At 36.8% G+C, this 15,374-nt stretch overlaps 1 protein-coding gene across 1 annotated transcript; it reads right to left on the reverse strand.

The window, feature by feature from the left end:
- Positions 1-597: 597 nt before the first annotated feature.
- On the reverse strand, positions 598-12,124 carry LOC127420389 (acidic mammalian chitinase-like). The gene is made up of 11 exons (XM_051662653.1): positions 12,010-12,124; positions 11,900-11,926; positions 11,596-11,800; positions 7,072-7,128; positions 6,811-6,976; positions 6,338-6,462; positions 5,970-6,093; positions 4,134-4,316; positions 3,907-4,023; positions 1,956-2,088; positions 598-1,819 (listed from the first exon to the last, which is right to left on the reverse strand). The coding sequence occupies exons 1-11, from the start codon at positions 12,035-12,037 to the stop codon at positions 1,545-1,547; spliced, it is 1,440 nt and encodes a 479-aa protein (XP_051518613.1). The 5' UTR covers positions 12,038-12,124; the 3' UTR covers positions 598-1,544.
- Positions 12,125-15,374: the final 3,250 nt, after the last annotated feature.

Genomic DNA, 15,374 nt, shown 5'->3' on the forward strand with positions numbered 1-15,374 from the left:
GGGCAATTCTCCTTAGCCCAGGTAAGACGCCTCTGATGTTGTCTGTGGTTCAGGAGTGGCTTGACAAGAGGAATACGACAACTGTAGCCAAATTCCTTGACATGTCTGTGTGTGGTGGCTCTTGATGGCTTGACCCCAGCCTCAGTCCATTTCTTGTGAAGTTCACCCAGATTCTTGAATCGATTTTGCTTGACAATCATAAGGCTGCGGTTCTCTCGGTTGGTTGTGCATCTTTTTCTTCCACACTTTTTCCTTCCACTCAACTTTCTGTTAACATGCTTGGATACAGCACTCTGTGAACAGCCAGCTTCTTTGGCAATGAATGTTTGTGGCTTACCCTCCTTGTGAAGGGTGTCAATGATTTAGTCTTCTGGACAACTGTCAGATCAGCAATCTTCCCCATGATTGTGTAGCCTAGTGAACCAAACTGAGAGACCATTTTGAAGGCTCAGGAAACCTTTGCAGGTGTTTTGAGTTGATTAGCTGATTGGCATGTCACCATATTCTAATTTTTTGAGATAGTGAATTGGTGGGTTTTTGTTAAATGTGAGCCAAAATCATCACAATTAAAAGAACCAAAGACTTAAACTACTTCAGTCTGTGTGCATTGAATTTATTTAATACACAAGTTTCACAATTTGAGTTGAATTACTGAAATAAATGAACTTTTCCACGACATTCTAATTTATTGAGATGCACCTGTATGTATTCTGAAGTGATGCAATCACTTTCGGTTAGAAACAGATCAATATTTCAATACTTATTTACTATAAATCTCCACGTTTTACTTTAAAGTGGAGATTTATAGTCAAAAAGGACTTAAATATTGATGTGTTTCTCACCCACACCTATCATATAAAAGACATGGATTTAACCACTGGAGTCATGTGGATTACTTTTATACTGCCTTTGTGGGATTTTTGGAGCTTGAAATGTCTGGTCACCATTTACTTGCATTGTATGAATCTACTGAGCATGATCCATCCATATTCTATAGCCACTTGTCCTATATAGGGTCGTGGGTAGTGCTGGAGCCTATCCCAGCTGTCTCGGGCCGAAGGCAGGGAAACACCCTGCACAGGTGGCCAGTCCATCACAGTGCAGACACACACAGACAAACACATTCACACTCTTACCTACGTGCAATTTAGAGTTTCCAATTCACTTAACCTGCATGTTTCTGGACTATGGGGGAAACCCACACGAACATGGGGAGAACATACAAACGCCACACAGAGAGGTCCTGGGTGAGCTGGGACTCGAACTAGAGACCTTCTTACTGTGAGATGACAGTGCTACCCAGAGTAAATGGTGAGATCATTAAAATTTTTAGGTGAACTATCCCTTTAACACAAAACTGTAAGATTTATCAGTGAAGTGTGTAATTTCTGTGCCACTAGCGTCACCAAACAGAATTGAAAAACATACTGTATATCACTGTATAACATTGTGCACATTAACAAAGAGAGCTACATTGCAGACTTAACAGTCTTAACATTTCCATTGCAGAAGTCTTACAGTAATACACACTGGATTACATAGGATTAATTCTCAGGCCAGTCACAGCACATGCAATTGACATTGAAGATGGTCCCTGCAGGGCATCTCTGTACAAATGTCCTTCCATTAACACACTGTATGAAGGACATCAGGTCAGCTGGATTTGCAAACATTCCAACCGGCTTGCCTACACAGAGCTCTGTTCTAGGTGGTGCTGTTGGTTGAATATAAGGTCTTGTGGAATGGGATGCAGCAGGAGACGCTCTTGTTGAAGTTTCACCAAGCTGATATGTTGTATTTGGAGGTGGAGGAAGTAATTCTGGAGGATAAGATGAGCATATTATAGGACAGAGGTGGGTTATTTGATGTTTCCTCTTATTTTTCAAATCAATACTCTGATTTATATTATCTTACTTAGAACTTAGAAGGCAGTCACACTAATATAGATTATTTACCAGTATTAAGAAGAGTTTGGAGGTGGCTGATGAGTGGGTTCTTGCCCTGCCCACAGAACTGTCCTGTAAAGTCATCAAGATCCAGAGTCCAGACAAAGGCTCCTCCAAACTTATTCTCTTTTAGGTAGCGCACCTGAAGAAGATACAGTTGAAGTCAGAAGTTTACATACACCTTAGCCAAATACATTTAAAGTCAGTTTTTCACAATTCCTGACATTTAATCATAGAAAACATTCCCTGTCTTAGGTCAGTTAGGATTACTACTTTATTTTAAGAATGTGAAATGTCAGAATAATAGTAGAGAGAATGATTTATTTCAGCTTTTATTTCTTTCATCACATTCCCAGTGGGTCAGAAGTTTACATGCACTTTGTTAGTATTTGGTAGCATTGGCTTTAAATTGTTTAAATTGGGTCAAACGTTTTGGGTAGCCTTCCACAAGCTTCTCACAATAAGTTGCTGGAATTCTGGCCCATTCCTCCAGACAGAACTCGTGTAACTGAGTCAGGTTTTTAGGCCTCCTTGCTCGCACATGCTTTTGCAGTTCTGCCCACAAATTTTCTATCAGATTGAGGTCAGGGCTTTGTGATGGCCACTACAATACCTTGACTCTGTTGTCCTTAAGCCATTCGCCACAACTTTAGAGGTATACTTGGGGTCATTGTTCATTTGGAAGACCCATTTGCAGCCAAGCTTTAACTTCCTGGCTGATGTCTTGAGCTGTTGCTTCAATATACACAACATAATTTTCCTTCCTCATGATGCCATCTATTTTGTGAAGTGCACCAGTCCCTCCTGCAGCAAAGCACCCCCACAACATGATGCTGCCACCCCCATGCTTTACGGCTGGGATGGTGTTCTTCGGCTTGCAAGCCTCACCCTTTTTCCTCCAAACATAACGATGGTCATTATGGCCAAACAGTTCAATTTTTGTTTCATCAGACCAGAGGACATTTCTCCAAAAAGTAAGATCTTTGTCCCCATGTGCACTTGCAAACTGTAGTCTGTAGTCGTTTTACTGTGGATATAGATACTTGTCTACCTGTTTCCTCCAGCATCTTCACAAGGTCCTTTGCTGTTGTTCTGGGATTGATTTGCACTTTTCACACCAAACTACGTTCATCTCTTGGAGACAGAATGTGTCTCCTTCCTGAGCGGTATGATGGCTGCGTGGTCCCATGGTGTTTATACTTGCGTACTATTGTTTGTACAGATGAACGTGGTACCTTCAAGCATTTGGAAATTGCTCCCAAGGATGAACCAGACTTGTAGAGGTCCACAATTTTTTTTTTCTGAAGTCTTGGCTGATTTCTTTTGATTTTCCTATGATGTCAAGCAAAGAGGCACTGAGTTTGAAGGTAGGCCTTAAAATACATCCACAGGTACACCTCCAATTAGCCAATTAGCATATCAGAAGCTAATTGGCTAATTGCCTAAAGGCTTGACATCATTTTCTGGAATTTTTCAAGTTGCATAAAGCCACAGTTAACTTAGTGTATGTAAACTTCTGACCCACTGGAATTGTGATATAGTCAATTAAAAGTGAAACAATCTGTTTGTAAACAATTGTTGGAAAAATTACTCGTGTCATGCACAAAGTAGCCACAACAAATTATTTTAATATTTTCTGGAAAATATTAACTTTATATTAATTTAACAGTATATTTCTTCTCTACCCAATATTAAAGTTTTCTATTAGATTATTAGAGAAATTGTCAATTCTGTTAAAAAAAATATGGTTCAAAAGCAGCTTTAAAGGACATATTGTCATTCGACCAGGGTTGTCTTTTTCACAAAATTATATGCAGATTTCTTACTGTTAAAATACATAAATACTCCATAGAGACCCTAGTGCCCTATTGAGGACCCCTGTTTGAAAACCCCTGATTCAAAGCATTTTGTCAGAAATTGCAAACATTTTATGTAGTTTCTAACCCATCACATATTTTACCTTTGTCTCAAAGCTCTCCTTATTATCAAATCCAACCCACTCCTGTCCTTTGGCTGCATATGGAACTTTCTGATCATTAATCCATTGTGTGGTGGCTCCTTGAAGAAAAGTACAGACCTAAAAGAAAATGATTGGCCCATAACTATTGTGATTTTAAAGTTATTGCAGACCATAAATATGTCACACAATTAAATGCATGAGTAGGAAAATGAGGCTGAAGGTAAGACCTCATAGTATGACCAGAATCCAGCCTCCCTGGTGTATGTTCCAGCTGAAGCAGGACCACTAGCTGGAGCTCCCACTTCACTGGCTGTGGACGACAGATGAAATGTTCGCCCATATACTGCAAACCCCATCCTTAACTTCTCAACAGGGGCACCCTGATCTCTCCAGTATTTCATTGCAAAATCCTGCATTGTCATGGTGAATCAATTATTCATTTTGCTCCCAGTCACTTGTTCACAGCTTCCTGCTATTTGCAATCACTCACAGTGTCATTCACATTTCAATAAGATTGTTACCATATTTTTTTTTAAAATTATGACAACCTACGAATGGATTACTTCTGTTGTTTATACAAATGAAACATTGATAGAAGAAAATATTAGAACATAATATTATTCACCTTAAGGGCACACTTTATGTCATGCACATTCACAGATGTTATATTCAGGTTTGGGGAGTAATGCAATACATATAACGGGATTACGTATTTAAAATGCAAAATATAAGTAACTGTATTCCACTACAGTTACAATTTAAATAATTGGTAATTAGAATACAGTTACATTAAAAAAGTATTTTGATTACTGAAGAGATTACTTTGCATTTTATTGTCATTTGTTTCATTTAATGTTTAGACTATTCAGTTGGAAAACATTTATACATATAATTGATGTGATCTGAGGATCTTTTGAAAAGTGGTGAAACACTTTCTTATGATGGGTTACATTCATACGAGCACTTTCACACTGTTGTAAGTGAAAAGGTGGATATGACATCATTGAGGAACTTTCCCTTGGGAGCTTTATAGAAGAGCTACATAATGTTTCTACAGCTAAACAAAAAACAGTTAGAAACACTTTGAGAGATGAAACATAAATCCAATAAATACACGATTACATGCCTTGTCAATGCAGTTAGGATATTTTTACAAGAAATGCTAACCAATGTAGCCTTTAACATTGTATAGAAAGCTACAAATAATATATTTTCTGCCTCATTATATGAACTGAATCCACATATGTTCAGAAAAGGATGTTGTTGTGTACACTATGTGGAGTTTTAAAGTTTGGACCAGCATAAATAGTTAACCTTGTATAAATTGTAACATTTAACTTTATGCTAAGCTAAAATGCTATTTCTTTCCTTTACATGCATCTGTTACCAGGTGTGATTATATTTAATAATTAATTCTATATCGAAAATGCACATTGGATTCTTATTCAGAATTAAATATTGTTTTTCTGTAAAAATATCTAAAAATCCTTAAAACAAGAAACATTTACTTCAGTAGCAAAATATTGATATTTGATATTTTGGCTTTTTTTTCAGAGAGTTTTTTTATTATTATTTATTTAAGTGAATTTTCTTACTTTAGTTACTTGTTTATAGTCAAAACAAGTGAACAAATCTACCAGTGCTGAAGAAGTAATCCAAAGTATTTAGAATACGTTACTGACCTTGAGTAATCTAACGGAATACGTTACAAATTACATTTTACAGCATGTATTCTGTAATCTGTGGCGGAATACATTTTAAAATTAACCCTTCCAACCCTAGTTATTTTTGGAGGCTTAAGGGTTTATTGGGTGAACTATCCCTTTATGTCGTTCCAAACCTGTATTACTTTATTCTATGGAACACAAAAACCTCAGTCACCATTAACTTTTACTCTATGGGGAAAAAAAAGATGCAATGAAAGTGAATAATGACTGAGGGCGACATTATGCTTAACAACTCCTTTGGTGATCCACAGAAGAAAGAAAGTAATACAGGTTTGGACCAACATTGGATTTCATTGAGGTTTTAAATTGAAAATAAAAGGTGTAAAGCCTTCTTACTGTATTAAAGTAGATCATGTCCCCTTTATCTCCACTGCCACGATAGAGAGGACTGTTGTGTCCAGTGAACCTTTCCCATGAGCCATGGAAGTCATAGGTCATGACACTGATGAAGTCCAAAAACCTAAATCACCAGTGATCAACTGCAAGTTTATACATCAGTCTGACTTTAAGAAGACATTCAAGAAAGAAATTAGGCACACTGTGTGATTTTTGGCAATCTGCATTGCATGGATCTGCATTTAAGCTAGTCTGTCTGAAGTGTAAAGATATGATTCAAAGTGAACAAAACTAACTATGAACATTTTTAGTACTATACCTCAAAAAACTTCTAAATAAATAAAATGCTTAAACTTCAGAAGACATACTTAGCGATTTCTGATATTTCATAACCGGTATCAATGGTTCCTTTCCCAGCAGCCACTGCAGCAGTGAGCATGAGTCTGGAGTTTCCAGTGGCTTCACTCTCTGCCTTGTAAGCTTCCAGGAGTTCCTGTTATGGCCAAATAAAAAGTATTTTTTATTTCTTTGTATTCAAATAAATCTTTTCCACTGTAGTAGTTTATTTTGGAACATACATTTGAATTATAGCCTAAATGCCAGGCTAATTGTTTCTCTGATTCTCTATTTTCCTAATTATTTTCTCACTGTCTTAGATACCCCTGCCAGCACACCAGCATAAAAAACACAACATATGCTGGAGTCCAATGATGGTCTTATTATAATGACTCAAACAGTCAAACTATAAAAGTGCAAATCATAGTTTGATGTTAAAAGTCACCTCAGAATTCATTGTGTGAAGCTTTGTACACATAATACAAAACTGTAAATGCTGAAGTACCTTGCAAAGCAGAGTGAATCTTTGCTTGTCCTCTGGAGGACTTCCACGGGATCCAGGATATTCCCAGTCAAGGTCCAGTCCATCAAATCCATGAGTCCTCAGAAAGCTGATGGAGGACTGTATAAAAGTCTGTCTGTTTTGTGGTGTGGACACCATGGCACTAAACCTGAAGTGATGGCAAGAGGCTCCATAAAAAATAATTAAACACAGCTCTATTTAAAACAGATCCTTCAAAGCTTGATATTCAAGCAGGACACTTACTGAGCTGTGCCAAAATTCCATCCTCCAACAGCCAAGAGTGTTTTCAAGTTGGGATTTCTATCAAATCAAATATTTGTATCATGTGGACTGAAATGCTCTCTGACAAAATAAAATCACAGTCAATAACTTTTCAAAATCACATATTACACAATACCTGCAGCATAAGAAACATGGTAGCAAATAGTTTTGTTAGCTTGTATTCATTTAGAAAGATTAGATAAGCAAGACAAATAAATCAGGTTAAATAACATGTAGAAAGGCAGATAAACAGACATACATTGTACATGTGGATAGACAGATACACAGACGGATCGGACGGACGGACGGACAGATAGATAGATAGACAGACAGACATTTACTTTGTTGGTAGACAGATAAAGGTACTGTATCTCGTCAAAATAGGCATGTTTTATCTGGTCAGTATTTATGCAGTATAGCAAAAAACAATACGTGTTACAGCTATACTATGTTTACCCTACTGCTAAATAGGACTAAACACCCCTGGAATCTGAAAACATACATAATAGGGGAGACCAGGGTTGGTTGGCACACTTTTCATACTTTGTTGAATATCTCTGGCGGAACAAACGTTAAGATGCCCCAAGTAGGTGCAAATGAAAGCTTAAGTTCTTAGATAATAACACATTCAATGTTACCAAGTATTTACTGACTTCTGTTAATTAATGCTCAAATTTATGTTGTGCATTTGGGTAAAAGTTGGCACACTATTAAACACTATAGTTTTAAACCAGGACAACAGAACAACACATGTTTGTCTTCTATCATTAATATGATTTATTTTATTCATGATTATGATTAATATATTCAAATGTACAGTTTGGAATATGATTTTTTTTTTACTTATATAAACTTTATAAATAAATATTAGTGCTGTCAGTTGATAAAAAATTTTAATTGCTATCAATCATATAATTTTTTTTAATTAATCGCGATGAATCGCAGATTTTGAAAATGCTGAAATTTGCCACCATATACACCATATAAATGCATTTCCATAGGAAAGAAAACAAAACAATATGTAACAACATAATGCTTTATTAAGTCCTATACAGTATAAAGATAGAAATGCACTAAAATAGCTACAATTTAAGTAACATTAAACGTTTCACAAAGTCTAATTAGGAGTTTGACTAATTGAAAGAACAAGTCCCCCCATAGGGTAAATATTCATTGCAATGGGCATTAAATCTCTTAAAGTCTCATCCTCCAAAATATTAATCATCCGGTAGGCTGTGGCTATCCGCTTTGTTACAGCAATCGTGAAGCTGCGTTCATGATTCATGCCAGGGCGTCAACGCCAGCATCAAGCGCCGCTTTGAACTCCACATGAAAAGCGCTTGCAGACAAAAATGTGTCATTCTGCGTTTTGTTGATAGTTACGACTTGGCGTGTTTATGTGGTAATTAAAATGCAGCTTACATAGGCTGAAAAATACTTGATTTCTATCACAAGTCATTGGGATTGGGCTTGTTTTGTATATCAAATAGCACTAAGAGATCCTTTCTCCATCATTTGATCACTGACAGGAACGTGCTGTTGCTGTGTGTGTTGTGTAATGACACCGGGTGGATACATCGCAAAGGTTCCTCCCTTCCAATAAGTGTTTATGTTGGTTTATGCTGTATTAACGGTAAATGAGTTAATCGCAATTAAGAAAAATGAACACTTATACTTTTTTTATTAATTGCATGCGTTAACATTCATTCTGACAGCTCAAATAAATACATAAATCTTTACTTAAATACATTTATTTTATATAAATGTAAAAAAATAACATAAATGAAAGGAACTAATTGAATCGTTGGCTTGGCTTGAACTGTGTCTATGTGTAATAGGCCTTATTATAATAAGTATTATTATTATTATCATTACACATTATTTTACGTTATATATGTGTGTATTTAGAGGTATTAAATCAAATCAAATCAAATCAAATCACTTTATTGTCACACAGCCATATACACAAGTGCAATGGTGTGTGAAATTCTTGGGTGCAGTTCCGATCAACATAGCAGTCGTGACAGTGATGAGACATACGCCAATCTACAATAAACATCAAATTAACACAACACAATTTAAACATCTGTTATACATAATTAAACTCGACTTAAAACATCAAATTAACACAGCACAATTTAAACATCTGTTATACATAATTAAACTCGACTTAAAACATCAAATTAACACAGCACAATTTAAACATCTGTTATACATAATTACACAACTTAAAACATCAAATTAACACAACACAATTTAAACATCTGTTATACACAATTACACTCAACAATATACAATAATAACATACATTGCACAGTATACAATATGCTGTTTTTGTTTTTTGTGTTTTTTTTTTTTTGTTTTTTACTATATAGATACTATATAGATACACATTATTCAATAAAAATTAAAATATATATGAAAAAAGTATATATATAGAATGTACAGTATTGTACTGTATTGACATTCAGGCTGTCGGTTGATAGTCAGTTGTTAAGAGAGACATAATATAATGACAGTAATATAATTTATGACAGTCCGGTGTGAGATAAAAGAGTAATAAAGTGCAGGGATGATGTATTTTGATCGTGGGAGATCAAGAGTTCAGAAGTCTGATTGCTTGGGGGAAGAAGCTATCATGGAGTCGGCTGGTGCGTGTCCTGATGCTGCGATACCGCCTACCTGATGGTAGCAGTGAGAACAGCCCATGGCTCGGGTGGCTGGAGTCTCTGATGATCCTCCGAGCTTTTTTCACACACCGCCTTGTATATATTTCCTGGAGGGAGGGAAGCTCACCTCCGATGATGTGTTTGGCAGTTCGCACCACCCTTTGCAGTGCTTTGCGGTTGTGGGCAGTGCTATTGCCGTACCAGGCGGAGATGCAGCCAGTCAGGATGCTCTCCACAGTGCAGGTGTAGAACCGTGTGAGGATGTGGCGGTTCATTCCAAACTTCCTCAGCCGTCTCAGGAAGAAAAGGCGCTGATGAGCCTTCTTCACAACGACTTCAGTGTGGACGGACCATGTGAGTTCCTCAGTGATGTGGACACCCAGGAACTTGAAGCTGCTGACTCTCTCCACTGGTGCCCCATTGATGGTGATGGGACTGTGTTCTCTGTCTTTTCTTCTGAAGTCCACCACAAGCTCCTTTGTCTTACTGACGTTGAGGGAGAGGTTGTGCTCCTGACACCAGTGTGTCAGAGTGTGCACCTCCTCTCTGTAGGCTGTTTCATCATTGTCAGTGATCAGACCTACCACCGTCGTGTCATCAGCAAACTTAATGATGGCATTGGAGTTATGTGTTGCCACACAGTCATGTGTGTACAGGGAATACAGTAGTGGGCTGAGAACACAGCCCTGCGGGGCTCCAGTGTTGAGGGTCAGTGATGAGGAGATGTTGCTGCCTATTCTAACCACCTGGCGTCTGCTTGACAGGAAGTCCAGGATCCAGCTGCACAGCGAGCTGTTTAAGCCCAGAGCCCGGAGTTTCTCATCTAGCTTGGAGGGCACTATGGTGTTGAATGCTGAGCTGTAGTCTACAAACAGCATTCTCACATAAGTGTTCTTTTTTTCCAGGTGGGAGAGAGCAGTGTGTATTGTAGATGCAATGGCATCATCAGTGGAGCGGTTGTTACGGTAAGCAAACTGCAGCGGGTCAAGATTGAGTGGTAATACAGAGCAGATGTAATCTCTGATTAGTCTCTCAAAACATTTGCTGATGATGGGGGTCAGAGCAACAGGACGCCAGTCATTTAAACAAGTTATTTTCGATTGTTTTGGAACAGGCACAATGGTGGATGTTTTAAAGCATGTGGGGACTACAGACAAAGAGAGGGAGAGGTTGAAAATGTCCGTAAAAACACCAGCCAGCTGGTTCGCGCACGCTCTGATGACGCGGCCCGGAATGCCGTCTGGACCCGCGGCTTTGCGGATATTCACCCGTCGGAATGATCGGGTTACATCCGCTACAGAGACGGAGAGTGAACTAACCTCTGTTAGTTAGTTTACCTATTAGGTTGGTAAATAGGGTGTATGAAGGTTATAAATTATTATCTATTCTGTTTTTATACCCAGTGTGATAACCCACCTTAAAATCAACGTGCCAGTAAACCCCACTCACACTTTTTTGATAACTGATGTTAGCCAGAAGTCATAGCTTATCACAGTCTTACAAATCTTATATCAAAAACTAGCTGATACCCATCACTATTAAATAATATATATGTATTTAAAAAGTCTTTCTTGGTATTATTTCTATAACATTTTAAGCAGATAAGTTTAATTTTTGTTTTGAAATAGATCAAATGAAAAGTTGTCTTCACAATAACATATTTTAACATTCAGATGCCCTGATAGAATCAATAAGTGTAGGTCAAGAAAGTGAACATTTAGATGTTACACCTTTTTGAAAATAATTTCAGAATGACCAGAAATTAACTCTGTGCCTACCAACCCATTCTCCCCTACATAACATAACTGTAGAGTATATAACATCAGATCATACATACATTTTCTTCAGTCCATTGAAAGATTTGTAGAGAGTTTCATCATTCCATTCATAGGTGGTCAGCTTATTTGCCTGATTAATAATGGAAAATGCATAAATTAAATGAGTGCAAAGGTGTGGATCCACATTAGTTGGCAGGTACTTGCCGACATCAGGTCTGTACTGAGACCAGTTTGTAAAGTAGCATATTAGCTGGGTGGCCAATCCTGAAATTAAAATAATAATAATGTGATTTAATATGAAATAATGTGAAATGGAGAGTATTATTTAGTTTTATGAAACAACAAACTAAAAGAACAACTTACCAAATTGACACAATGCCAGGGAGAGGCCTGAAAGGAGAAAAAATTAAATGAAAACAAATAAATAAATCATTACATTGACAATACTTTGTGTAAGATCAAGAATCACCTACCAGCTAGAAAAACAAATTTGGCCATCATAAAGTGACAGTTGCAAGAAACTATCCACTAATGCTATGTAAAAGACGAAAACAGTGTTTATATTGTTTCCTCTAACCCCCCACACACAATCCCTGCATGATACCAATGATTAACCAAAACACACAAGAACGCAATTTCTCAACAACAAAAAAAAAAACTCTTGCACCATCATCTGCCCTAGATGGTGTCAAACATCACATGTTCGGGGGAATTTAATAACAATAAAAAGGGTTTATTAGTGGACCTACTGTAGCGCCATCTTAAATTTTTTATGACTATGAGGCTGAGATATACGCGTATAGTCTCTTCAATGGATTGTTCTGTTGTTTAAAGTGTTTTGGATTGTTCTGCTGACGCAACATTGAAAACAAAAATACCTTTCAAAGAAATTTCACTAGTTTTGAAAAATTAAGTGTGTTCTATGAGCTTTTCAGTGCATAACACCGAAGAGATGGCAAGTCTATCCTTCACAGCCTCGTTTTCATTCACGCCAAACCTCAAATGACAAAACTGTGCATTAGTAGGTACATATGTTATGATAGTAGGACAGTATTTGGTCCATAGTTTCACCCAAAAATCAAAATTCTCTTATCATTTACTCACCCATATGCCATTCCAGATGCGTTTCTACTGCTGAGCACGAATACAATTTTTAGAAGAATATCTCAGCTCTGTAGGTTCATAAAATGCAAATGAATGGTGACCAGAACTTTGAAGCTCCAAAAATCACAAGGCAGCATAAAAGTAATCCATATGACTCAAGTGGTTAAATCCATGTTCTCTGAAGCAATATGATAAGCGTGGGTGAGAAACAGATCAATATTGAAGTACTGTATTTTTGTATTTTTGTACTGTATTTAAGTATTTTTGTTGTTTGTTGTAACAAACAAAAAAAACAACAAAAAATCTCCACTTTCACTTTCAAAATGTTAAAGGTTGTGAAAGTGAAAGTGGAGATTTATATAATAATAATAATAATAATAATAATAAATAAAAAAATAAAAAAATTAAAATAAAAAAAAAAAGTCCACTGTTTCTGAATAAAAGATCCTTATTTGAAAATTGCTTTGGATAAAAGCAACTGGTTAATGTAAATGTTATACCACAAGTTTCTAATTACCTATTTTGTTGACTAGAAATTATTTGAGATTAGTTTCATCTCAACTTTTTTTTTTTTTTTTTTTACAGTGAATGATGAAACAACTGTAATACAGTCCTTACCAATTATTCAAAATACAGACAAATATTCTTGCCATTTTTGAACTACATAAAAACTATTATTAATTAGCTACTTAAAACTTCACATACATTTTTATAAAAAAAAAAATATATGATATATTTATATGATTCATTTATCTGATTATACTGATTTTATCCTGTTGTCACACAACACAAATCTTTACAATCAGCTTTCATCAATAGTGTATGATACACTATATCATATTATTATATAATATTTGATATAATAATATCATATCTATTCCACTTCTGAAAGTTATAAAAAGTCAATATCAGTGTTAGGTATTTTCTTTATCTTTTTGGCCCAAATTAACACAATTTCTCACAGCTGCCACATTTCTTGTCTTTGTAGTTAGAAACCAATAACAGCTGGATGAAGTATAATTATAACTGTAAATCACCTTAACAAAGAAATAATCTCTGCTTGACACAAATTAGACCTGGTTGTTAAAGTCCCATGGTCATTGGAGACTGTCAACTGAATTAGGCTTGCAAAAATTTAATTGCAGAGGATTGGTATTTGATCAACTGATAATAGAGTCTTAAAAACTGCTTTAATCATTTAACAATTAAATTAGAGAAGTTGCAGTGTTGCATAAATGTGATTATCATAAAAACAGAACATGACAACATTCCACCCCACAGATGGTGAACTTACTCCCCTTCTCTGGTTACAAAATGTGCTTTTAAAAATGTAACACCACACCACAACTAAACTAAAAATAAATGACATTCATTCAGTTTAAACTGTATGGGTTTAGAACTCAATAGAACATTTAGCAATAAGAAAATGTCACAAGGACATCACACAATGTTCTTAATTTAGCACAGGAAACATGACTCATGGATGAATTATATCTTTGGACATTAGATCATTTCACATGATTATTAGTATAGGTAGTGTAAGACAAGCCTTTTTCTGATTCTTGTGAAATTGTATTTCTTGAGCTTAATAATATTACACATACACTGTGGATTTTCAGTGTTTGAATTCAAGTATGAATGCATGTGTTTCTACACTCACTGGCCACTTTATTAGGTATACCTGTACATCTACATATTCATGCGATTATCTAATCAACCAATCATGTGGCAGCAGTGTAATGTATAAAATCATGCAGATATGGGTCAGGAGCTTCAGGTAATGTTCACATCAACCATCAGAAAGGGGAAAACATTTTATCTCAGTGATTTCGACCGTGACATGAATGTTGGTGCCAGACGGGCTGGTTTGAGTATTTCTGTAACTGCTGATCTCCTGGGATTTTCACACACAACAGTCTCTAGAGTGTATAGAGAATGCCGCAAAAAAACAAAAAACATCTAGCGAGCGGCAGCTCTGTGGGTGAAAACGGCTTGTTATTGAGTTCAGAGGTGAATGGCCAGACTGGTCCGAGCTGACCAGAAGGTGCCGGTAACCCAAATAAACACACGTGCTATGCAGAAAAGCATTTCTGAACACACAACACGTCGAACATTGAGGCGGTTGGGCTACAGAAGCAGAAGACCCCTCCGGGTACCACTACTGTCAGCTTGGAACAGGAAACTGAGTGGGCACAGGCTCACCAAAACAGTAGATGATTGGAAAAACATCGACTGGTCTGACAAATCTGGATTTCTGCTGAGGTACACAAATTATAGGCCCACTGCAGTCTCAGTTTTCCGTTCTTGGCTGACAGAAGTGGAACCCGATATGTGGGTCTTCTGCTGTTGTAGCCCATCCTTCTCAAGGTTCGACATGTTGTGCATTCTGAGATGCTATTCTGCTCACTACAATTGTACAGAGTGGTTATCTGAGTTACTGTAGCCTTTCTGTCAACTTGAACCAGTCTGGCCATTCTCCGTTGACCTCTCTCATCAACAAGTTGTTTTCATCCACAGAACTGCCACACACTGGTTGTTGTTCTTGTTTTTCCCCGCACCATTCTGAGTCAATTCTAGAGACTGTTGTGCATGAAAATCCCAGGAGATCAGCAGTTACAGAAATACTCAAACCAGCCTGTCTGGCACCAACAATCATGCCACGGTCCAAATCACTGAGATCACATTTTTTCCCCATTCTGATGGTTGATGTGAACATTAACTGAAGCTCATGACC

The sequence above is a fragment of the Myxocyprinus asiaticus genome, chromosome 29 (genome assembly GCF_019703515.2).
Source record: "Myxocyprinus asiaticus isolate MX2 ecotype Aquarium Trade chromosome 29, UBuf_Myxa_2, whole genome shotgun sequence".
NCBI classification, from domain to species: Eukaryota; Metazoa; Chordata; class Actinopteri; order Cypriniformes; family Catostomidae; genus Myxocyprinus; species Myxocyprinus asiaticus.

What these genes read in the sequence shown, in the direction of transcription:
- LOC127420389 (XM_051662653.1), bottom strand. Translation starts at nt 12,037, where the DNA reads ATGATGGCCAAATTTGTTTTTCTAGCTG. An exon ending in TGGAATTTTGGCACAGCTCA is followed by an intron (nt 6,977 to 7,071) that starts GTAAGTGTCCTG and finishes CCATCACTTCAG; the next exon opens with GTTTAGTGCCATGGTGTCCA. An exon ending in GATTCTGGTCATACTATGAG is followed by an intron (nt 4,024 to 4,133) that starts GTCTTACCTTCA and finishes ATTTTCTTTTAG; the next exon opens with GTCTGTACTTTTCTTCAAGG.